This window comes from Mesoplodon bidens (genome assembly GCF_964165515.1).
Source record: "Mesoplodon bidens genome assembly, chromosome: 9".
NCBI lineage: Eukaryota > Metazoa > Chordata > Mammalia > Artiodactyla > Ziphiidae > Mesoplodon > Mesoplodon bidens.
In genome coordinates, this window is record NC_138166.1 from 77,153,271 (window position 1) to 77,177,407 (window position 24,137).

At 39.2% G+C, this 24,137-nt stretch overlaps 1 protein-coding gene across 3 annotated transcripts in view; it reads right to left on the bottom strand.

Annotated features, from left to right (window-relative positions):
* Window positions 1-21,570: 21,570 nt before the first annotated feature.
* TSPAN12 (tetraspanin 12) overlaps window positions 21,571-24,137 on the bottom strand; it is a 65,438-nt gene continuing 62,871 nt past the window's right edge. For all 3 annotated transcript variants that reach the window (XM_081243864.1, XM_081243862.1, XM_081243863.1), the window contains one exon: window positions 21,571-23,181. In XM_081243864.1, the coding sequence (XP_081099990.1) occupies window positions 22,876-23,181 (306 nt within the window). In that variant the 3' untranslated portion in view covers window positions 21,571-22,875. The remainder of the gene's footprint in view (window positions 23,182-24,137) is intronic.

The window sequence follows — 24,137 nt, forward strand, 5'->3', positions numbered from 1 at the left end:
ACCATGAAATTAAAAAGGACACTAAGAACTTCAAATTCTTGTTTTCAAAATGTATCTATGAGCTCCTGCCTTATTCTTCCTACTTTTCAAGGGGCTAAGCCAATTTATCTGGGCTTTATAATTTATAAGGTTCACAGATGTACACACATGCCCACATTCTCCAGTCCACGTTAGTCGTTGTATATGACACTATGTGGAGAACTGTGGACACACTCAGAGGCAGGAAGAAAAGTCCCCTCACTCAAAGGGAATGTTAATGCATCCTGAATATTAAACAGTGAAGATGCAACTCAAGAAAGTTGTGTGAAGACCCCTTAATGCATAGTTTAATGGCCATAGCTTCAAATGATATAAATTACAAGAGATTTTCTAACAAAGAAGTGGGTCTTTTAAGGAATGATTCTTGCATTATACTTCAGCTATGACAAAAACAGTTCTGCAAAGAGGCATAATGACTCTCAGGCTATCGAGGTAGCCATTCTATTCATTCATTTTCTTTGTGAGCACATTGTACGTTCCAGACAGTGTGTTAGGTGCTGGGATAAAACAATGACAAGATCCTGTTCTTGTTGGTATTGTAGGGATGGAAAAATCATTTCCCTCTACCCTTCTGAGTTCTTGGCTGAGACCCGTTGTAACAAAACATAGAGTAACAAGAGAAAAGCAAGCAAAGAAAAATAAAGAAGTTTCTTAACAGTATACCTCATGTATATATGTGAGATACTCAGAGAAAATGAGTGAACCCCCTAGGTGGCCTAGAATTCAGGATTAAATACCACCTTAATAGGGAAAGAGAGGAGTGGGATGTAGGCCTCTTAGGGGACAGTAGACGATTTTTAGGAAAGATAAATGGGCCCTTAGAAGAATAGATGGAAGTGGTGATCGTTTATGACAAAGTGTGTCTGGATGTGGGGCAGACTTCTAGTCTCCTCTTCTGTGACAAGACTCAGTCCTCCCCAGTTGAAGAAATGCCCGGGGAGGAGAAATGATGACAATTGAGTTGCTTTTGGAGGCTCTATCTTTTCTTTTTTTTTTTTTTTTTTTTTGCGGTACGCGGGCCTCTCACTGTTGTGGCCTCTCCCGTTGCGGAGCACAGGCTCCAGACGCGCAGGCCCAGCGGCCATGGCTCACGGGCCCAGCCACTCCGCAGCATGTGGGATCCTCCCGGACCGGGGCACGAACCCGTGTCCCCTGCATCGGCAGGCAGACTCCCAACCACTGCGCCACCAGGGAAGCCCCAAGAACCTATCTATTTGATTTCAGTAAAATTCATGGGTTTTAATTTTTCCCTTATACTACCTGTTATTTCAGGCCTTTATATGATCCGGGAGTGAAATTTTTCTGGGTATTTTAAGGAAATCAACAGTTTATCATTCTTGGTTCCTATTTCTTTCCCTTTCATAGTGAAGTGCCAAAATAAAGGTCTTTCAGTGAAAATGACAGCTAATATTTATTCATGAAGCAGGCAACATGAGCCATTCACTTCATTTCAAGTCTCTGCAACAGCTTTGGAGTTGGAGTTAGGAAAAACATTTTCCAAGCAAGGAAACTAACTAGGCCTGGGCCACAGCACCAGTGAATGATTAAGATGGAACTAAACCCAGGTCGGCTACAAAGCACGTGCACGTCCTCCCTCCAACAGAGTCTCTCCTTTTGTTAACAGTAAAATTAAATAGTATCAAATCTGCATGTAACTCACAATTCTGGATTTCATCACTTAAAGGCAACCGATCTAGGAACAGCTTGTGACTTGCTTATCTCTGCATTGTGTTTTCGTCCCTGAAATGAAGAAGTACTTGCATCAGCCGTAGTTCATTCATTCACTTCATTAATTCAACAGATACTGATTAAGCACTGCTGTGCTAGACACTTGAAATAAGACAACGGACAAGACAAATACGATTCCCATCATCACAGTGTTTGCATCTAGTTGAAAAGACTATCATTAAGCAAATAAAGACACAGATAATATATAATTGCAAATTGTTAAGATTCAAAGTCCAGAAAAGTTCTCTTTGAGGACATATCTACTGGGTCTCAAAAGAGAGAAGTGGGAATTATCCAAAAAAGGGGAGAAAAACATTCCAGGCAGTCCCTAGAAGCAAACTTGAAATGCACAAGAGAGTAAAGCTCTTGAAACATTTGAAAATCCCTTAGAAGGGCTGTGTGGATGAGCCCCAGTGAGTGACAGGGGGAGTGAACACAGGTTGGCCATTGGACATGGCAGAAGACATGTCTGAATTTATAGGCCCTTCCACTTAAGGATTTTGGATTTTGTTCTCCATCCAATGGGAAATCATGAAGAGTTCTGAGCAGAAGAGTGACAGGATCCACTTTGTGCTTTTTAAAGATCACTCTAGTTGCTGTGTGCTGAAGAATCATTTGGAGAAGAGGGCAGGAAAGAAGCAGGAAGACCAATTAGGAACCCATTTCAGTAACTCAAGTGAGAGACGAGGTGTGGCTGATTTAGAGTGGTGTCTGAGAGAACTGGAAAACTTAAGGCACATTTTGGAGTTAATGTCAAAGAGACCTGGGACTTCCCTGGTCGTCCAGTGGTTAAGACTTTGCCTTCCAGTGCAGGGGGTGTGGGTTTGATCCCTGGTTGGGGAGCTAAGATCCCACATGCCTCGAGGCCAAAAAACCAAAACAGAAGCAATAGAAGCAATATTGTAACAAATTCAATAAAGACTTAAAAAAATGGTCCACATCAAAAACAAAAAATCTAAAAAAAAAGTCAAGGAGACTTGGAAATAACTGGTGTCAGCATGAGAAAATTCTAAGAAAGCTGTCAATTTCTGATTTAAGTAACTGAGTGGAAGAAAGTGTCATTTGCTGAGACAATCAGGAGTTTTGCTTTGAACATGTTATGAATCATGTAAGGAGCAGTAGAAATAATAGCAGTCAGAAGGAGAATTGGTAAATATTATTAAATGTTTACTATATGCCAGGCACAGTTTCTAAGTGCTTTAAATGTATTTATTTATTTATCATCAGAAAAGCCCTATAAAGTATACATAGACAAAAAAGCAGAGGCACAGAATGGTCGCAAACTTACGCAGAGTCACACAGCAAATAAATTGCGAGATTGGGATTGAACCCCAACTTTCTGACTCCGACAATGAAGCCTGAACAACTCCAGGGATCTCTCTCTTTGGTCTTTAAGTAAGCAGTCAGATAGCAGAGTACACAGCACAATAGAGGATTCACTGCAGAGTTATTCACTGGGGAATCAACATCACAGAGGAGGTATTTAAATTCAAGGGGATGGAACAAAGTGTAGAAGAAGAGAGGGATCCCTGGAATGATCCAGGAGGAGCTACAAAGTAGTCTGAGAAATAGCAGCCTGAGAGACAGGAGGAAGCTGGCTGAGTGTAGAGGGATTTCAAGAAGAAAAGAAGGCTCAACTCACTGAATGCTGCTGGAATGTCTAGGAAGGTAAGAGGAGAAAGAGTTTGGGTGATCTGGTACCACAGTGGGCATCACTGAACTGAACAAAAGTACATGATGTGACGTGGTGAGAGCAAAACGTAGACTGCATTAGAGACTGGAACTGGAGAAAACATTCTGGAACTGCTTGGCTCCGAAGCACAGCTCAGAGATGAAGAGATTTCTAAGAGGAATATGGGGTAAAAGGAGGTGTTTTTTTAATTTTCTCAGCTTAAATGGATATAATACATGTTCCAGTCTTGGTAAGAAATATCTAGTAGATAGAAAAACAAAGGTTGAAGTTGCAGGAAAAAGAGGAGAAATGTAAAGAGTGAGGAAAGGGAAGCATGGAGTCAGAGTGCAGGAGAAGGACCAGGCCCTGGATGGGAGCAGGACGGCTTCCTCTGGGGCACCAATGGGCACCTCTCTGAAAGTTTCCCTGGGTGCCCATGTGTGACAGACACGGAATAGTGACGGAAAATGCTCCCTCGCTGTCCTCTTCTTGTGGACCCCAAGGAATTGCTGTGTCTCATGGGAACAAGCTTGACCTTCCATTGTTCTGAATAAAAGGAGGAATGACTTTCTAAAGAGCACCCAGAAATCTCTGAAGCACAAAACCATACCAGGCACGGATAGCACTCAGCAAAATTTGGGAACAAATGACTTTTGCATTGTTCTTTTTTTTTTTTTTTTTTCTATCTTCCTTCTCTGTGCTCTCTTTCATTCCCCAGAGTGGCCCAGTTCTACAGATGAGAAGGAATCCCTGTGATCCAGGGAGATAATTCAGGAGATGTCACCTGAGTCAGCAAACCACCCACCCACCACCCAAGGGTCCCTGGGTCTCCTTTTCTGAGACCCCTGCACTCACTCTTACCTCTGGCTGTTGTCAGCAAGTGCTGGGTGGAACACAGTCTAATTAATCATAACTCACAAGAAGATACAGATGATGGATGCAACTCCCAGGATATTTGCAGTTGAAAAGAAACCACTTAAACTTAATGTATCTCTAGAGAAATATTAATATTGAGAGAGAAGATATCTGTGATCCCTGAGTTTTCTCAAGGGAGCCGTCTATTCTGCCTAATCTGTCTATCAATCAAGATGGCCCTGTATACACCAGACACACCACATACACACATGAAGGTGCGCACACACACACACAGACATGTACATATACTCAGACACACACTAAGACACATTCCCAGACACGCACTAACATATCGAGATACACATACATTATACACACCCACAGAACATGCACACAAACACACATATACACACAAACACACACAAACACAGATGCCCACAGTGTATGCTGACATACCTGGGTATGTGTATGGTGTATGGTGTATGTACTGTGTATGGTGAAGACCCGTGTGGCTGGCTAGTAGGCAGAGACAAGAAAATGTAGAAAATTCTAAGTCAGAGCAAACACTTTGGGTTTGTCATTCTAAGTGGAATAGAAAGCCATTATAAGAGTTTTAAATGCAGGCGTGACAAGAACTGATTTTATTTTCAAAATACCGCCATGGCTGGACTCCGGAGAATACTTACAAGGATCAGAGAAGAAGCAGAGAAACCTCTTAGGAGGCCATTGCAGTGGTCCAGGTGAGAAGAGAGCTATCTCAGGCTACAGTGGGAACAGTGGAGATGGAGATAGTGGTAGATCCAGGAAAGACCCTGAAGGAAGTGCCGGCAGGACTTGCTGAGGGCTTAGACATGAGACGGGGAAAAGCTTAAACAACTGGGTGGATTTACTGAAAACGGGGAGGCTGGGAGAGAACTCTGAAAGCAAGACTTCTGTTAGCCATGGTACGTTTTAAACTCTTGGGATCATTGTGGAAATGTGAAGGAGGAGCTGGATATATAAAACCCGAACTACCAGGAGAGGTCAGGGCTGAAGACAGAAACATAAGAATTTTGAGAATAGGGATGGGGTTTGGAGCGTGGTACTAGAGGATGGTGGGAAGGTGAGCGTGCACGGAAAGCAGAGCTCTGAGTAGCTGGGGACCGTCCAGCGTTTGAAGGCAAACAGAGAAGGAGGGGCAGCAAAGAAAGGAGAAGAAACTCTCAGGGAAGGATGAGAGTTTCATCCTGGGTGAGTTTTCTCGCTCATTCTCACTCTCTCTCAGGCCACTTGCCCTGAAGCAAGCTGGCTGCTGTGCTGTGAGGTGACTGACATAGAGAGGACAGTGGACAGCTGGTCTCAACCTGCCAGTCATTTAAGTAAACCTACCTGGAATTAGATACTTTGTTCCCAGTCAAACCTCCAAATAACTGCTTTGTCATCCAATGTCTTCATAAGAGACCCTGAGCTAGACCTACCCGGTTGAGCAGCTCTCAGAAATTGTGAGATAATAAATATTTGTTGTTTTAAGCCACTACGTTTTTTTTTTTTTTTGGATTTTTTTTTTTTTTTTTTTTTTTTTTGCGGTACGCGGGCCTCTCACTGTTGTGGCCTCTCCCGTTGCGGAGCACAGGCTCCGGACGCGCAGGCTCAGCGGCCATGGCTCACGGGGCCCAGCTGCTCCGCGTCATGTGTGATCTTCCCGGACCAGAGCACGAACCCGTGTCCCCTGCATCGGCAGGCGGACTCTCAACCACTGCGCCACCAGGGAAGCCCCCACTACGTTTTTTTAAAATTGAGGTATAGTTGATTTACAATCTTGTTTTAGTTTCTGCAAAGTGATTCCGTTTTATATATATTCTTTTTCAGATTCTTTCCCCCTATAGGTTATTACAAACTATTGAGTAGAGTTCCCTGTGCTATATAGTAGGTCCTTGTTGGTTATCTATTTTGTATGTAGTAGTGTGTATATGTTAATCCCAAACCCCTAATTTATCCCTCCCCCACTTTCCCCTTTGGTAACTAAGCCACTGACTGAGTTTTGTGCTTAGCATGTTAGGAAACAATAGTTAACTAATTCCTCAGCATAGAAGACAGAAAATGCTGTGTAACTGTGTGTAATAAGCTTCCCCTCTACTGTTCTTACTGCTTTACTCTGAAGAGAAAAAAAAAAAATCATATCTGCTAAGCGTATTTGGAGGGACCAGAATTGATAACATCTTTTATCCACACAGAAATGAACCCTTGTGGCATGGATCCATGTGTGGGCAACATCTTCCACCTTCTGCTATTTTTGGTCAAAGTACTACCTACCTGAATCAGTGTTTCTGGTGATGAAACACAACCCCATAGGGTCAATATACTGTGTTTCATAAAGGATTCCCAAAAGGAACTGCTTTAAACGTTTCCCAATCTCCCTAAAATTGGAAGGTGAAGACCAAGAAAACACGGAAAGAGTAAGGAGAGTGAAGAGTCGGGGAGATGGAAAGGAAAAACCCAGAAGCCCAGACTCTACCACCACCCGGCTGTGAGACCTGGGAAATGTATCCAGCCTTTGCGTCTCAATGTGTACATCTCTGAAATGAACTTCTGCCCAGAGAGGTGAGAGGAGTAAATAAAATAAAATAAGTGCAAAGCCCTTTCAAATGACAAGGTTTTAGGACAATCCTGTCTACTCCCTCTGTTAGTGGTGTGTTGATAAAAATAGCTGATTAGAGGTCAGTGGTTTGTTTGAGGATAGAATACATTTATTCAGGTGACCCTGAATGTTCCTCTTTCAAATTGTTCATATATTGTATGAGCTCAGCACATTTTACTCCAAAGCACACATTTCTACCGAAGTGTCTCCATGTAGCTTCATGCACCTGATTCAGCTATTCTTCTATTTTTCTTTTATAAATGATTATTAGAAGCTTTGTTCTTTCTGAGACTCTTTGATAATTCTTGGTCTGAACTATTTTTATCGAATTAAAGACACAGAAAATCTCAGGGAAGGGATGTCGGTTCCGAGTCGGGTTAACTAGAGTTTTCAGCATCAGTTTCTACTCCCATTTCTCTCTGTTAAAATCATCAAAAAAATCATAGTAATCATAGCAGTCAGTGGTAAGCAGATGATTGTATTAAAGGCCACTTACACATAAAACCCACACTTTGAGATGAAATGTGTATAAGCAAAATATATGTGCTCATGCTTGGTTATTGAGATAACTGTGGCGTTGGACTTAAATTTTTCTTTTTTATTAGCTTCTTCCTTTCCTAACCTTTAATATAAAGGAAAAAGGCATTCCTAGGGGAAGCTGCTGATCTCCAAGAATGAATGAATAAAGCCATCATAATGGCAAGATTGATCCATCTAACTAATCAAAGAAACATGGAGAATTAGCATTTCTTCATAAAAAATTTTAAAGTAGAACATAAATTTCATCTATTTTTGTCTTTGTCTTCTTAGTTAGTTAATTTTTTTGTAATCAATTCTTTTTAAGGGCCTTTATTTTAAGAATCACTTTTCCAAAACCCCTGTGATGTGATCTGTGCTGCAAACATGTTGACTTGCAACCGTTGGCTTCATCTTGATTGTTTGAGATTTTAGAATATTTTTAATATGAAATATTTTTAAAACACTGAAAAATAGGAAGAGTAAACAAACACTTGTGTTCTCACCACTAAGACCCAACAAATGTTAATGTTTTGCCTTGTTTGGTTCAGATATTTTTAAGAAATGAAGCATTAAAATGACAGGTGAAGCATTTCAGATTCCAATTTCCTCCTTCCCTTTTCAGGCACAAAACTTACCTGCGATTTGTAAGTTACACTGTCCCTTTACATATCAATAGTTTTTCTACATACACACACACACACACACACACACACACACAAATTAAATGAAGTTGAGATGCCAGAATGTCTTTGGTATATTGTAGATAGACACACTCAAATGCTTAGGGAAGCAGGAATTTGGAGTGAATTTGTCATGTGTGTCCCTTTCACCAACCCAATAAGTCTAGTGCAAGGGAGTGTTCAGAAAATACTACATTTACCAATGCATGGAGAAATATACTGGTAAGGAAAGGACCAACATCCTAAAAAGCTCAGGGTGCTTTAAGCCAGCGATGATGTTGAGAGATGCTCCCTTTGAAATGGGCTCCCTGATTCACAGTCTTAAGGGACAGCTGGAGGTGGCGATCCACCTGGGCAGCAGGATTAGAGAGCAGTCATCAAAATAGTTTAACCCATAGAGATCTTCGGTAGTGGTTAATTGATCTCCACTTAAGCCACAGAGATCTTTGGTGTTCCTAGAACAAATATATTTGGACACTGTATAATATAAGAAAAACATTTTTAATCTTTAATTCTTGTGAGCAGAGTCTTGACTTTCGCTGACACCATGGAGAATCACAATTTGTCACTCAGTTCCCAGATTTGAGCCAGTTGGTAAACGTGGCCCCATAATGAAAGGAGAACCGGATTCCCTTAAGGATCCCCCTTGCCCCATTACCACAAGAAAGTTGTGTAAAGCTTCTTCCTTGAGTTTCCCAAAGGTACCTGCAGTCATTTACTAGTGTGGCTGTGCACTGGGGAAAGAGGAATACCAGACTCTTCAGAGATTATTGAACTGGCTCTGAGCTAACGCTAATCTGGGGAGATCCTATGCATCCCAGTACTCAGAGGAGGGGCTTATGGAAGTCAGTGACCTACATTAAATGGGTTATAATACAGAGAAAGGAATGCAAAAGTCAGAGTCCATCTCACAGTGGACCAAGTGGGTGTGTGAACTCACCTGTGCTTACCTATGCAGCTTCTGCATGTAAATCATGCTTCAACAACAGAAAATATATCCACTGTAGCTCTTTGATCCAAGGAGTAAGGACTGTAAAGCAGGAAGGATCAAATGACAGTGGTTGGAATAGTCCCTCCCTTCAAAGGTCACCAATAATATGTCAGAGTTGAGTGCCACTATCAAATTTGATAGTGTCCTCTCCATTTAATTCACCTACATGGCCTATGCCAAAGACACATGGATCTTGTAGACTTACGTGGACTTTTATAATCAAGTAGTGTTGCCTCTCGCACTGTTGGTCAAAATGTGATTAATAGCATGTTGATATTAAATCTGCTAAATGCTTTTTCTCTAGACCAATTAGTAAAGACCAAAGAAGCAATTTGCTTTTATATGGCAGGGTAGTACTATAGATTCCATTTATTAATTCAGGGCTTTGAAGACTCTGGCTTCTCTGTGGTAATCAAGTTCCAGGGATCTTGGTCATCGGTTTGTCCAACCAAACATTATGTTGGCCTGCTATTTTGGTAATATCATTCTCATTAACCCTGTAATTAAATGTGTGGGAATACTAATACAGGGAAACTGAATTCCTGCAAGTTGTCCTTCACCTTGACAAATATGACACCATTTTCTCAGCATGCAATCCCTTTTCTTTACTTTTTCCCTTTACCTGATTAAAAAAAAAAAATCACGTCTCTCCTCACAATTTTTCCTTAAGTAGCCTCTCTTACAAAATGTGTTCATTTTTTTCTTAATTTCCTGACCATTGCTTCTCTGTGTCTTTCACTGGTTGTTCTTCTCCAACATACACATAAATACTGCTCAGTCTCTGTCATTGCTCATAATCTCCTCACGTGGAATGTGGTTTTGTGTCAGAATTTATGAGGAAAGAGGACTCCCGTTCAGAAATTTTGAGTAGAAAAGGATTTAAGACAGGGAATTAGAAGCGTACCCAACTTGAGGGCTAGAGGAAGCAGAAGTAAGGCCAGAAGGTGGCCAGAAGTCTAGAAGTGATTGCTTACAGCAATGAGGCCACCAGTGAGAAGTCAAACTACAGCTGCCACAGGTGTAAGTGAAGACTGAGCTTTCTGAACATCATAAAAATAGCTCTCATTGGAATAATCTACCCAGAAGCCATATAAGAAGGAAATTTTGAGGAATGATCTCCAGACTTATTTCCTATGAAACATAGGAGAATGAGGAAACAGAGACGCTGCTGAGTTGACAGAAGATAATCCAGCTGTTTCCAAGGTTCTAAGCTCATCACTAATAAACATCTATCTCTAATTGGAGCTTCTCCTTTAAGAACCTGTATCATCCTGACTTCGCCATGACAATCTCAAGCTTGAATCCAAAACAAAATCTTTTTTACATCAGTTCCACCTTCGAGTTTTCTCTTCTGTCTCTGGGACAGTATTCTCCTGAATTTTTGACTTGCATGTCAGGAAGTCAAATTTTATTTCTTCTTCACAATTTGTGAGTTTCATTGTTTTCTACTTTCCATGACTGGTTTCTTTTTTCTCAACGATGCTGGACACATAATACTGCAAGGTGTCATTACCCAGTTTCTATATTTCTACATTCAGTTCTCCCACCCTTCAGAGTACTTTTCTTTCCATCTATCCTCCATGCTATATAAATGCAGATTTCAAAAATAAGGCTCTGCTGATAAATACCCATGTGGGGTTCTCCATGTCCTCAGAATCTTCAGAATACAGTCCAAAATTTGTACAGGGCCCTCCGTTATCTGACCCCAACCTACTTCTGTGTTTTTATCTTCTCCAGTCATAAAGGGCTTCTCTCTGTGGTGGACACACACGATGCTAACACCCATCTCTTTGATTTCCTTCTAATGACCCTAACCTGAAATATCCTTCTCATTTTTTTCTCGTTAAAATTTGCCTCATCACAAGTACAATTTTTCCATGATGCGCCAAAACTTCAGCCTACTTTGATGTCTTGTTATTTCTGAAATCCTGTATCTGTACCACACACTTTGCATTTAGCCTTACACTATTTTTCAGGGGTTTTAATTCAATTCACACATTAATGAGTACCTTCAGTTGCCAGGAACTGTACCAGGCACTGGTTAACTATTCCATGTCCATTTGCCTATCTCTCACTTAAACTGTGTGTTCCTTGAGGCAGGGATTATAACTTATTTTGTTTTTCTGATCTTCACAGTGTCCAGTGCAACTTATTCTACATAGCAGATGTTCAATGGATCTCACTATAATTGAATTGAATTGGTCTCAAACTTGGCAAGAGAAAAATGAGAAGATGAATTCCAAAGAAAACAAGGAGAGAATAGAAGGAAATTAGGAACCATCATTAGACATCTGATTGTCAGATTGATTCATACTGAACCTCAAGCAGAATAATAGCACATTATACCTTCATCACAGCAATTTTCTTCAATTTTGCCAGAGCACAGCTTTCCAGAGGGAAATAGATTTCTAAGCTATGCATGTGTGGAGAACTTAACAACACAAGGGCAGTTAAATTCTCGCACACTTAGTCCATAATATATAAAAGGTAATAGCCCAAGGCTTAATTTTTAATTCTGGAAAATGCATCTATTTTTTCCCCTTTAGCTGTTCGAGCTACAGGACCCTGACCTTTGACAAGCATTTAAACAATGAATTCTAAAACAGGGGGAACTTTCTCCTTCCTCAGTAAGTAACAGATGCTTTCTGTCTTTCTTTACTAGATCAATCAAAGATCTTTATTTATAGGCCTATTTTTGTTAAACCTTCTTTTAAGTATAAGAAAAAGAATATATTCTGAGAGCACCATAGAAATGTTCTGGGCTGGAGCATAATGAAATCCCTGAGGAATGGAAGAGATGCTGCATCTGATTGCCTAGCTTGTTGCTGGATCATTGCAAGGTCCTAACTGACCAAGCTTAAGAGCAGGCTCAACATTTGATTTATTCAGCTCTGTCCAGACAAAGTTACCTTGAAGTAAGACAGGAGAAAATATGCAAAATTCTAATAAACTATTAATGACTAGACACTAGTTTTCATAAATTGCTCAAATGGTTAACAAAGAAAATGTCAGCAAAACTCAGGGCAGGACTGAGAACATCCAGTTCAAGTAGGAGAAAGGTAAGAAGTGAACGACAGTCCAAACAGGCCAGTAGAGATGGAGTCTATGGGAAATGGGGTTCAAACACTGTCAGAGCTTAAGACACCTCCTAAATTTCCTAGCATCCCCATGACAGTTTCCTCATGCCCATTTTTATTCCCTCCCTCCATACCCTCTCAAAAGCAACCACTGATCTGCTTTTGTCACTACAGATTAATTTGCATTTTCTAGAGTTTTATATAAATTGAATCTCATAGTATGCACTATTTATAGTTTGGCCTCTTTCACTGAAAATAATTTGTTTGATCATTATCGATATTGTTTTGAATATCCATAGGTACACATTAGGAAAAGGAATATGCTTTGGTACCATATCTAAGAAATTGCCTGATCTGGGGTTACGAATTTTTTCTATATTTTCTTTTAGAAGTATCATTTTAGTTGTATATTTATGTTTGTGATCAATTTTGAATTACTTCTGTTCATGGTCTAAGGTATGGAACAAAGTTGAAGGGTTGGGGGGAGGTTTTTTTTGTTTTTGTGTATGGATACCTAAATTTTTCAGTGCTATTTTTTGAAAGGAAGGACTATCCTTTTACCACTAAACTGTCTTTGCCACTAAATTGTCTTTGCACTTTGTCACTGAATTGCCTTTGCACTTTTGTCAGAAATTAGCTGTTCTTATATGTAGGGTTTATTTCCGGACTTTTCATTCTGTTTCATTGCTCTATTTGTCTGTTTTGACATGAGTACCACATAGTCTTGATAGCATTATAATATTTTTTGAAATCCGGTACTATTCATCCTCGAACTTTGTTCTTATGTGTCAACTTTTAAAAAATATTTTAATTCTTTTGCATTTTCATATGAATTTGAGAAAGTAGCTTGTCAATTTCTACAAAAGCACCTTCTAGGCTATTGATGGAGATTATATTGAATCAAGAGATCAATTGAGGGCAAATTATCATCTTAACAATAATAAGTCTTCTGATTCATGAACGTGCTATATATCTTCATTTACTTAGGTATTCTTTAATTTCTCTCAGAAATGTTTTATAGTTTTCAATGTATAAGTCTTTCACATCATTTTTTATTCCAAGGAATATCTTTAACTTTTTGTATTTTAATGTAATTGTAAATGGTACTTTTAAATTTCAATTTCTGTATGTAGTATATAGAAAACAATTTAGTTTTTCATATTGACTTTGTATTTTGCATTCTTACTAAAATTGCTTATTAGTTCTAAGTAGTTCTTTTGTAGATTACATTGGATTTTCTACAGAGACAATCATGTGGTCAGCAAATAAAGAGAGTCTGGATTTCTTTTATTTCTTTTTCTTGCCTTGTATAATAAGAAAAAATTCTTATATACTTACTCACGCAGTAGGCCCTCTATTATCCTTTGACATTTCTTGTAGTATGGTCTTCAGGCAATGGATTTTTTCAGTTTCTGTATGTCTGAAAAAGTCTTCATTTTATCACCATTGAAAAGATATTTTTTATGGGTAAAGAGTTCTAGTTTGATGATGTTTTCTTTCAACACCAGATATTGTTCCACTGCCATCTTGCATACATTGTTTTGTCAAGAACTTGACTGTCATGCTGATGCTTGTTCTTCTCTACATAAGACTGTTTACCTCTGGCTCCTTTCAAGATTTCCTATGTATCACTGGTTTTGAGCAAATTGATTATATTGTGCCTTGGTGTATTTTTTTTCATGTTTTGGTTGAATATCAAGGTTGGGTCCTTTGATATTCTTGGATCTTTTAAAATCAAACGGGAATTTTTCTAACATTATTTCTTCAAATCCTGCTTTTGCCCCTTTCCTTTGAGGATGCCAGTTACATGTATGTTAGACCATTTGAACTGGTCACAGCTCGATGATGCACTTTTCACTGTTTCTGATTTTTTTTCCTCTGTCTGGCTTCCTTTTGGTGTAATTTATATTGCTATGTCTTGAAAGGCATTCGTCTTTTCTTCTGCAGTGGCTAATCTGCTGTTAGTTCTAGCCAACATATCTTTCATGTCACACTTATAGTTTTCATCTCTATAAATTTGTCTTTATTAAAAATATCTTCCCTAGCTCTATGTAATTTTTTAACACATGGACTACCACAATAATTATTCTTTTAATATCTTTGCTAACTTTAACACATATTCTGGATCTATTTCAATTTATGTTTTTCTCTTCATCAAGGGTCCCATTTTCTTGCTTTTTAGCTGATAATCTTTGATTAGATATCAGATTTTATGAATGTTCCCTTGTTGAGTGCTCCATCAAGGAAACGTTTATATTTCCTTAAATATTCTTGAGCTTTGTTTTAGATGTAGTTATACTATGTGGAAAAAATATGATAATCCAGGGTCTTACTTTTTTAGTGTGTTTGGTGCCAGTAGAGCCATATTTATTCGAAGGCTAATTATTCTCCACTACTGAGGTGAGACTTTCTGAGTACTCCACCCACTTCCCTGTGAATTATGAGGCTTTCTAGTCTGCTGGTGAAACAGCACAATTCCCAGTCCTATGTGGGCACCAGGCACCATTTACTCTAATTCTTTTGAATATGCTAAGCAGTACTCTTCTGAACACTCAAAGGGGACAGTCTACATATCCATTGGGCTTTTTGTTTGTGCATCTCTCTCTCTTCCATCACCCTGTCCTCCACACTCTTACTGCCCTGGTCTCCTGGTATTCTGAGCTCCACCTTTTCTCATTATGGACTTCTCTAGGCTCTACTTAGATTCTCCCTTCTTTCACCACATCTTGGAAGCTCTCTCGAGGCAACGGGTTGGGAAAACCACAGCACTCACCTCACTTGTTACCAGTCTCTTATAGATCACTATCCTTTATTGCTTGATGTCCAGCGTTTTAAAAACCGTGTTTCAAATATTTCATTATTGTTATTTATTTCAGGCAGGAGGGTAAATTTGGTCCCTGTTATTCTATCTTGACTGGAAGTAGAAGTCTAATTTTGCACTCTTAATGTTGATAGGGTTAGACTAAAGAATCTCTTTTCTTATAGAAACAAAGACAGGGTGTATACCTTCCAAATTTTTAAACTAAAATAAAATTTTAATTAAATAGATTTAAAGGACTCTAGCTTGTCCTTTAGATAATATCTATCAAAAAAGAATGTGTCAGGACTTCCTTGGTGGCACAGTGGTTAAGAATCTGCCTGCCAATGTAGGGGACACGGGTTCGATCCCTGGTCCAGGAAGGTCCCACACGCCGTAGAGCAACTAAGCCCGTGTGCCACAACTACTGAGCCTGTGCTCTAGAGCCTGCAAGCCACAACTACTGAGCCCCCCGTGCCACAACTACTGAAGTCTGTGAGCTAAGGCTCGTGCTCTGCAACAAGAGAAGCCACCACAATGAGAAGCCCGCACACCACAACAAAGAGTAACCCCCACTTGACGCAACTAAAGAAAGTCTGTGCACAGCATTGAAGACCCAATGCAGCCAAAAATAAATAAAAATATTTTAGAAATGAATGTGTCACACACATACGAAACAAATGAGTATAACTTTTGAATATACACAGAAAATCAGGAAGAAGTACAAGTTAGTAAAATCCAGCAATATATTAAACTGACAATATATCATGACCAAGAAATTAAAAATAATTTAGGAAATTTGTTAATACAATAGCTCTCTTGTAAAGTAGTTAAGAGCATGGACTCTGAATTTAAACAAACCTGTTAAAATCTCAGCAATCACTTACTGGTTATATTGCGTTGGCCAAAAATGTCGTTCAGTTTTTTCCGTAACATCTTACCCAGACGAACTTTTTGGCCAACCCATTATAATTCTGGGCATGTTCTTTAACATTGCTGATCCATACTTACCTTACCTTTTTTATAAACCTGACTTCCTTGGAATTACGAGAAGAATAAATGAAACACTTTGACCCACTCAGCAAAAAAGTTTTGGATACCACATATTTTTTTAAAGTTACTTCCTGGAATTTGCATGGAAATTGCAACATTAGTAGTGATCTGCTCCAATCTCCAACTCTCCAGAGATGTCTTCAGGGAAGTGTACTCAGCTTTTACTCTGTACACTCCCAGTTAAACAAATGTAGATTTAAAAGTTCAAGGATTGCGGGTTAGGTATAAAAGCATTTTATAAATCTAAGACACTATTACATTATTAGGCCACAGGTACAACTTAATAGTTCACTCAGATATTTATAAGACTTGGCCAAGCTCTAAATGCATTCTGCATATCTAATCTACATCCATTTATAGCTAAAAAGTACTTAGCCTTTGATAACCCAGTGTCCTATTTCACTCAAGAACAGGTGACCTCCTTTAGAGCAGTTCCTCCTTCTTGGAATCATTTTGGACAATAGCTTTTGATTCATTTAACCAACTCACAATTCATGCATATATTAAGTCGTATACACAGTGAATAGATTTATAGCATACATAAGAAACACTGTCTGGGATTATGCAAAATGCTGAGTGGAATATGAAATGGCATAATATTTTCTCTCAAGAGAGACCAGAAGTATAAAGATAAAATACTAATACTATAAATGAAAAATAATATAAAATAGAAAATGCAAGGACCAAACTAGCAACAAATAAATACTGAGCTCAGAGGAGGGCAGGTTGGTGTGGGGTGAAGTGGTAGAGGAAACCTTCACATAGAAAGTAGCTGCTGAGCTAGGACCTAAAAGGTTGAGTGCAAGGTAAACTTGTGGAGATGAAGGCATGTCAGGGAAGCACCACAATGCAAGCAAAATCAAGGAGGCACGGGATGTGTGGGATGATAGAGGCAATGAGTGAACCATGGTTGGCTCATCTGGCGGTGTATAGTGACAACTGGGAAAGTTTTAGGGGATAGGTTTGGAAGAATAAGTTCAAGTGGAAGATTTTATCCTGCAGGTAATTAGGAATGCAGCAGAGATTGCTGGTTGACACAATACCCACTTTCCCCTCTTTCTATTGTCATCAAATTTCCTGGTTTAACGGGTTACGTGGGTATCTGGAACAAAGACTATTTCCCACCCACCCCTCCATCTATGAGATGTGAATGAAAGCCGTGTATGCTTCTGCTTCTGGGTATGTCCTCAAAGGGAAGAGGCATGCCTCTTCCCCTTTCACTTTCCACTTTTCTCCAGCCTGCTGCCTGAACTGTGAAAGTAGAATGTGCCACCTGAGACCAGGTGAATAGGAGAACACTGTGGCACAGCCGAGTAGCCAGAGAGGAGTCTGAGTCCTTGACACCCTCAGGCAACCAAGACTTGGGCTACTCACACACGTATGTTTTATTAAATATAAAGTCACTTCTATGTTGTGTAAGTCACTGTATATTACAGCTAACCCTGTGTGCTGAACTATTGCTTCCCTGTAGTCCTCCCCCAGCCAGGCAAGACCTAGGCTGGCCAGTCACCTCTGACCTTCATGTACCCGGTGTGTTATAGAAATGACTTCTAGGGCTTCCCTGGTGGCGCAGTGGTTGAGAGTCCGCCTGCCGATGCAGGGGACATGGGTTCGTGCCCCGGTCCAGGAAGATCCCACATGCTGCGGAGTGGCTGGGCCCGTAAGCCATGGCCGCTGAGCCTGCGCGTCCGGAGCCTGTGCTCCGCAACGGGAGAGGCCACAACAGTGAGAGGCCAGCGTACTGCCAAAAAAAAAAAAAGAAGTGACTTCTACACTAAGGAATGGGGAAGCTCTGTCTTAGTTAAAACAGGGAACCCCTGGAAGAGTCTGAGTAAGGAAGTGACTTGCTAAAACTTGTGTTTTACAAGAATTAATTTGAGTAACATATAGCAGATCAGTGCTGCCTGGGACTAGAGGTGGGGATTGGAAGAATTTATAGCAAAGGGGCATGATGGAACTTTTTGAGATGATGAAATGTGCTATATCTTGATTGTGGTTTGGTTATGAGTATATATATATTTGTCAAAACTAACTAATACTTAAAATAGGTTATATATGTGTGTGTGTGTGTATATATATATATATATATATATATATCCTCAATAAAATTTTTTAAAGACCTTAAGTTGGCTGTGTGTGCAAAATAGGTCAATAGGAGGAGACAAGAGGTAGGGAGAACAATTTATGACTTCAAACAAACCTTTAGATCGTTTAGACTTGTTCTGGGGAAATAGTGGGAAGAATGAAATTAATAGACAAAAGACTCATTTTGAGGGAAGAAGTAGCAGAATTTGGAGACAAATTTGCCCTGGAAATATTGATTCACATGTGGGAGGATCTGGCTTTTCTATGTAAGGCATGAGCTGAGCCTCCCCACAGGCTGGTGAAGATGCCACATCACAAAATGGAGAGGGAGGAAGATTGAGCCCACTTACTAGTTAAATATACTTCCTCAGTCTCTCCAAGTCCCTCTCTTTCATTTGTAAAATGAGGTTAATGATGCCTATAGATTGCAAAAAAAAGTTGTGAAGAACATAGAAAAAAATGTGTAGGCACCCTGAATGCAAGAGATAAAGAATGGTTGTAATCACACATTATAATAGAAAATAAATGAGCTTCCAAGATGATATCAAAGACTCTCCCATTGTGGTTCTAGGAGGTGCTCGGATGTGAGAAAATAACTCAGTTAATAGGAAAGACAAATCCACTTGTAAATCATGGGATGATAGGAAGGGGCGTCGGGTGAGGCAACATGGCAGTTGGCAGTATTTTTTCTACAGGAGGAGGCTCCTTCTGCCACAGAAGTTTCAGTGGTGTATTCATTTCTCTCTACCTCCCTTGACTCACCTCCAGGAGTGGGAGTTGAGACGAAAAGAAGCTCTTGTAGCATGCTGCTTAAGATTCCCCTCATGTAAGATTTGGTTCTCAGCCCATTTTCTGTCAGGCTTCCTGAGATCTGAAAGCAATGCATAAAAATTCTCAGGCTCGACAGTGAACTCTCCTGAGCTCCAGACTGGAAGTTACAGCCGCCTGTACACACCTCCGTCTGCACGTCCTGCAGGCATGTCCAACCCAGCATGTCCCAAACCAATTTAATTACCCTCCCACACACCCGCTCCCCCTCCAGTCTTCTGTCCAGGTTAATATCATTGCCAATTTCCCAGGTACAAAATCTAGACATTTCAGTTCTTTTGCTTCTCATCTCACACTCCCCAAGATCAATCTGCTGTCAATTTTTGTGGATTCATCTGTGCTCTGCACTATGTTTTTGACTTGCGTTGCGCTGGTGAGGATTCGTCCCTCTCCCGGACCACAGCAACAGCGATCTAGCCAGTCCCCCTCCAGAAGCTCCAATGTCCTGTAACTACAGAGCGCTCCTTACCTAGACTAGCCAAAGGATGGCCCACCCTGAAGAGCTGTGTAATGGATGTACCTGTCCCCCTGCCCCCAGCTTCTCACTTGGCTAATCCAGATAAATTTCAGAAACACAAATCACTTCCCTTTCTGAAAATACTTCAGTGACTCAACATTGAATTTACGGAACAAAATCTCCAAAGCCAAATTTCACTCATTTCCTTTCCCATGGTATCTCTTCAAGCCTTCTATGCTCTTGAATGGCAGGACTTACTCCCCAAATAATGTAACTTTTTAACCTCAGAGTCAGTGGCTCATGGAATACTCTGCACAAGCTAGCTAAGCTCTTCCTGACTCAGGTCTCCTCGATGTACCTACCTTCATTCCACTGTCCTCCATCTCATACTCCTAGGCTGAGTGTTCTTATACTAATCTCATCAGTGGATAGCACGAGTGTCTCTCAATCAGATTTTACAGTGCAGGAGGACAAACACCATCTCCTGTTGTCATCTCTGAATCTCCAAGGCCCTTTGAATTGACTGAGTCAATTATTTTCACCAGTCTGAAAATAATTTCTTACTTTAAGAAATGGTGATTTTTACAAAAGAAAGCTTTTAAAAATAGCAAAGAAACAGTTATTTGTTTGCAATGTACCCAAAGAGTGAATTCCCTCAACTCTACTATATTAAATACACTTTTTAAAATCCCTTGCAGTTTTATTATTCCAGGTGCACTGATACTATTAGAGGCCTTTGTATTCCACTGCTATAAATGTCATTTGTTCCCATTAAGCAAGCGTATAAATGTATGAGATGGTTGTCTAAATTAATGTTGACTATTTTAGACAGTATTAAGTCAGGTGATATATCAAACATGTAGAAATTTATGGGCAACACCAGAAAATCTACAAACAACAAATGCTGGAGAGGATGTGGAGAAAAGGGAACGCTCTTGCACTGTTGGTGGGAATGTAAACTGATACAGCCACTATGCAGAACAGTACGGAGGTTCCTTAAAAAACTAAAAATAGAACTATCATATGACCCAGCAATCCCACTACTGGGCATATACCCAGAGGAAACCATAATTCAAAAAGACACATGCACCCCAATGTTCATTGCAGCACTATTTACAATAGTCAGGTCATGGAAGCAAACTAAATGCCCATCGACAGACGAATGGATAAAGAAGATGTGGTACATATATACAACGGAATATTACTCAGCCATAAAAAGGAACAAAATTGGGTCATTTGTAGAGACGTGGATGGACCTAGAGACTGTCATACAGAGTGAAGTAAGTCAGAAAGAGAAAACCAAATATTGTATATTAACGCATATATGTGGAATCTAGAAAAATGGTACAGATGAACCGGTTTGCAAGGCAGAAATCGAGACACAGATGTAGAGAACAAACGTATGGACCCCAAGGGGGGAAAGCGAGGGGGGGGATGAATTGGGAGATTGAGATTGACATATATACACTAATATGTATAAAATAGATAACTAATAAGAATCTGTTGTATAAAAAATAAATAAAATAAAAATTTAAAAATGTAGACATTATTTATAATTTGGGCTTTTTTTTTTTTTTTTTTACTGATCTCAATACAGTATATGCTTGTTCTTTCTGTGACTATAAGATATGTCAAAAGAGAAGCAGCCAAATTTGACTAATTATCCAAATAATTCAAATAATACTCACACCTGTCTTAATTACTTGGGCATTTTAGGTGAAATTATGGGAAGTTGAGTTGTTAAGGAAATTAGAAAAAGAGATGCTTTTGGTTCTGATCGAGCAAGTTATCTACTCAATTTTTATTTAAATTATGGAAGAGATGAAATCTAGCAGTTGATTTCAAATATTGTATTCCTTACACTCATTTTCTTTTAAAAATTACTTTAAGAAACTGGGATATGAAAATATTGAGAAGATAAATTGACATAAATGGGCATATGTTTATATTGTATCAGACAGCTACATTATCTATTAGCTCAAAAACCAAACTTGAAATGTAAATGGGCACCCCTTTGTCATTTCTCAGTGAGGGCACATACTCTTATAGATTACTTTTGGATTTTGGAAATAGTTATTATTACTTTATTCAATCATTTCTTCTCATATGTTCCCCCTTGCTAATATTTTTGAATGGTGAAAGTGCTTACAATGTATAAAAATTAGACACAAATTTTTACTCTCTAGAAAATATTTATTGACACGTTTTAATTTTCTTTCCATTTTCTGAGAAATAAACATAATACACAAAATACAGTAAAATGCACTTTTCCCATTTCAAATAAATATAGTTTACTCTTATAAAAAATTTAATAATCTGTGTAATTCACCATAGTATCTTAATCAGTGAAATAAGGCAAAGAAAATCTCTAGCTAAATTGTCACTTATTTTTATGATTCTCTCAACTTTTTGCTGGGGAAAAGGAAAACTATTCTCTGTAGAATTATATTGAGACTTGGAGACTGCCACTTCTTGTTTGGAGAAAGCAAAGATAAGTTCCTTTACAAAGTGTTTAGTGTCAAAAAGAGTCTCAGTTTGGCAGAAAGATAATATCCAGGTCTTTGCTGAATGAACTAAGTTATATGTAAACTTTTTTGTTAATACTTCCTAGAGACCAGACTACATTCTGAATTATAATGATTCCTTTGCATCACACTAGTCATTTTTCAAAATTAGTGGTTAAGTACTTAAATTAACAGTTATGTATGTAATATAAACCCAAGACAGAATTTTAAAGCTCTATTAACAGGAAAGGTTAAAAACAATGCTTCTATACAGGACTATTGTATCCATTTCACAATTGTTATGCTTAAAGTTATAAGAACTGAAATCTACTGAATTATACAGACTTAACACAGACTCATATACACATATATCCCTGATCAGTTTAAGACAATGTTTAAGTTTGCTCTTGTAAGTAGTAAGAATATTTTTATTAACCAGCAAAAATCACGTTTAGGTAGTCACCAGTCTTCAGAGTGTACTTATGTATAGTCTATTTACCCTCAAAAGAATATATCACCAAGTAATAAAAGTCATTAGTACTGTCTAACTTCCTATGTTAGCAGTTATTTGGAACTTTATATACTAGCAAGCTTATGGAAGTGAATCAAATTTACTGTAGCTCCAATCCCACAATAACATGGCTCGTTTACATGGATGCAGAAATGCTGGTCGAACTATGCCAAAGCATAAACCTCAAATCATAACTGTGTCCAGTAAAAATCTTACACAGGCTATAAAGTGGGTATTAGATCAGTCCTCAGCATTATAAAGGGCATCAACTATTGTCCAGGTGGTGCCTTATAATATATATATACTTTTCCCACTTTCTTTTAAAGGCTGGAACATTATGTGCTTGGGTATCCTTTTATGGCAACATTTTTATTTCTACACATTTCTGAAACAGTTAAGTGTGTGCTCAAAAAATTCACAAGTCCAATAAAATAAATTTGTGGTTTCCTTCTTTGACAGTCCCTATAATTCCTCCATTTCAAAGTGTGTGTTGAAGCTGTTTGCCATGGATGTGTGTTCAAAGATCCTTGACAGGCTTGGTTTCAACAGTTCCACTGAGTGACAAGGCAGGTGCTGAGTGGTGTCATTCTTCAGGGCCGTCATTTGGTCTGTCCCAGGCTCCCTTCTATCATAGTAGAGAGCCCAGAGCAGAGTAATGGTGAGAATCATGGCCAGGATCTGTGTCACTCCAATGGAGATCCCCAGAAACCTGAGCACCTGCAGTTGTTTGGTTCCTCTCAAAAAAGAATACATCTTCTTCCCACAACCCTGTAAAAGAAATAACACAGTCAATGGTACTTTGGATGTGTTACAGAGGGTCAAAATAGTGAAAGCAAATCATCTGTATCAGTTAGTGGAACCGAACGACTTGAGTTATAAACTTGAAGACAGTGACTCTCAACAGGGAACCCCTATGAGCAGCTGGAGGAGAGATAGAGGTGTGCACTCTTTGAAAAGCCTGCCCATGTGATTCTGAAGAATCTATTCCTTCTGCTGGCTTCCTCACAATCTGAAATTGAGAACCACTGGTATAAAATACAACATCTAGGGCAGGGGTTGGCAAAATTCTTTTTGTAAAAGGCCAGACAGAAAATCTTTTAGGCTGTGCAGGGCACACGGTCTCTATTGCTATCACTCGTCTCTGCCACTGTAACAGGACACAGCTATAGACAGTATGTAAATGGATGGATGTGCCTCGGTTCCATTGAAACTTCACAGATAAAAAGACAGTAGGCCAGATTTGGGGCTTAGGCCATATAGATGGCTGACCCCCTGATACAGACTGATCTGAAATTTTTGAAAATAATGTGTCGTTATTATTATTATTTGTATTCACTGTTTGATTATAGCTCATTTGGTCAGAGATTTTTTCCTCAAAGATCAAGAATGTTTCCCCAGTCTGTTGCTGAAACTTGCCAGTGAGTGGAAATCAATCAGTTGCCTTCCTTCTACTGCACATGTGTGCACACACTTCTGTCCACTGCCTGTAGAAGAAATACACATGGGGGAATTTCTGTCATGACACCAAGTTTTAATTCTACCAGGTAGGGGTTTGAAAGGTATCTTTAGCTCCCCTTCAGGCTAGAGACAGCTGACTTCAAAAGATTAGCAAGGTTTCTGTTTGTGCTTAGTTTTAAGTACAAAGGCTAAGGAGTGCCTATGGTAGATATAGAAGAGAATTCTGAAAGAAGAGGAGAGGAGGGGAAAAAAAGTAAGAGAAAGAA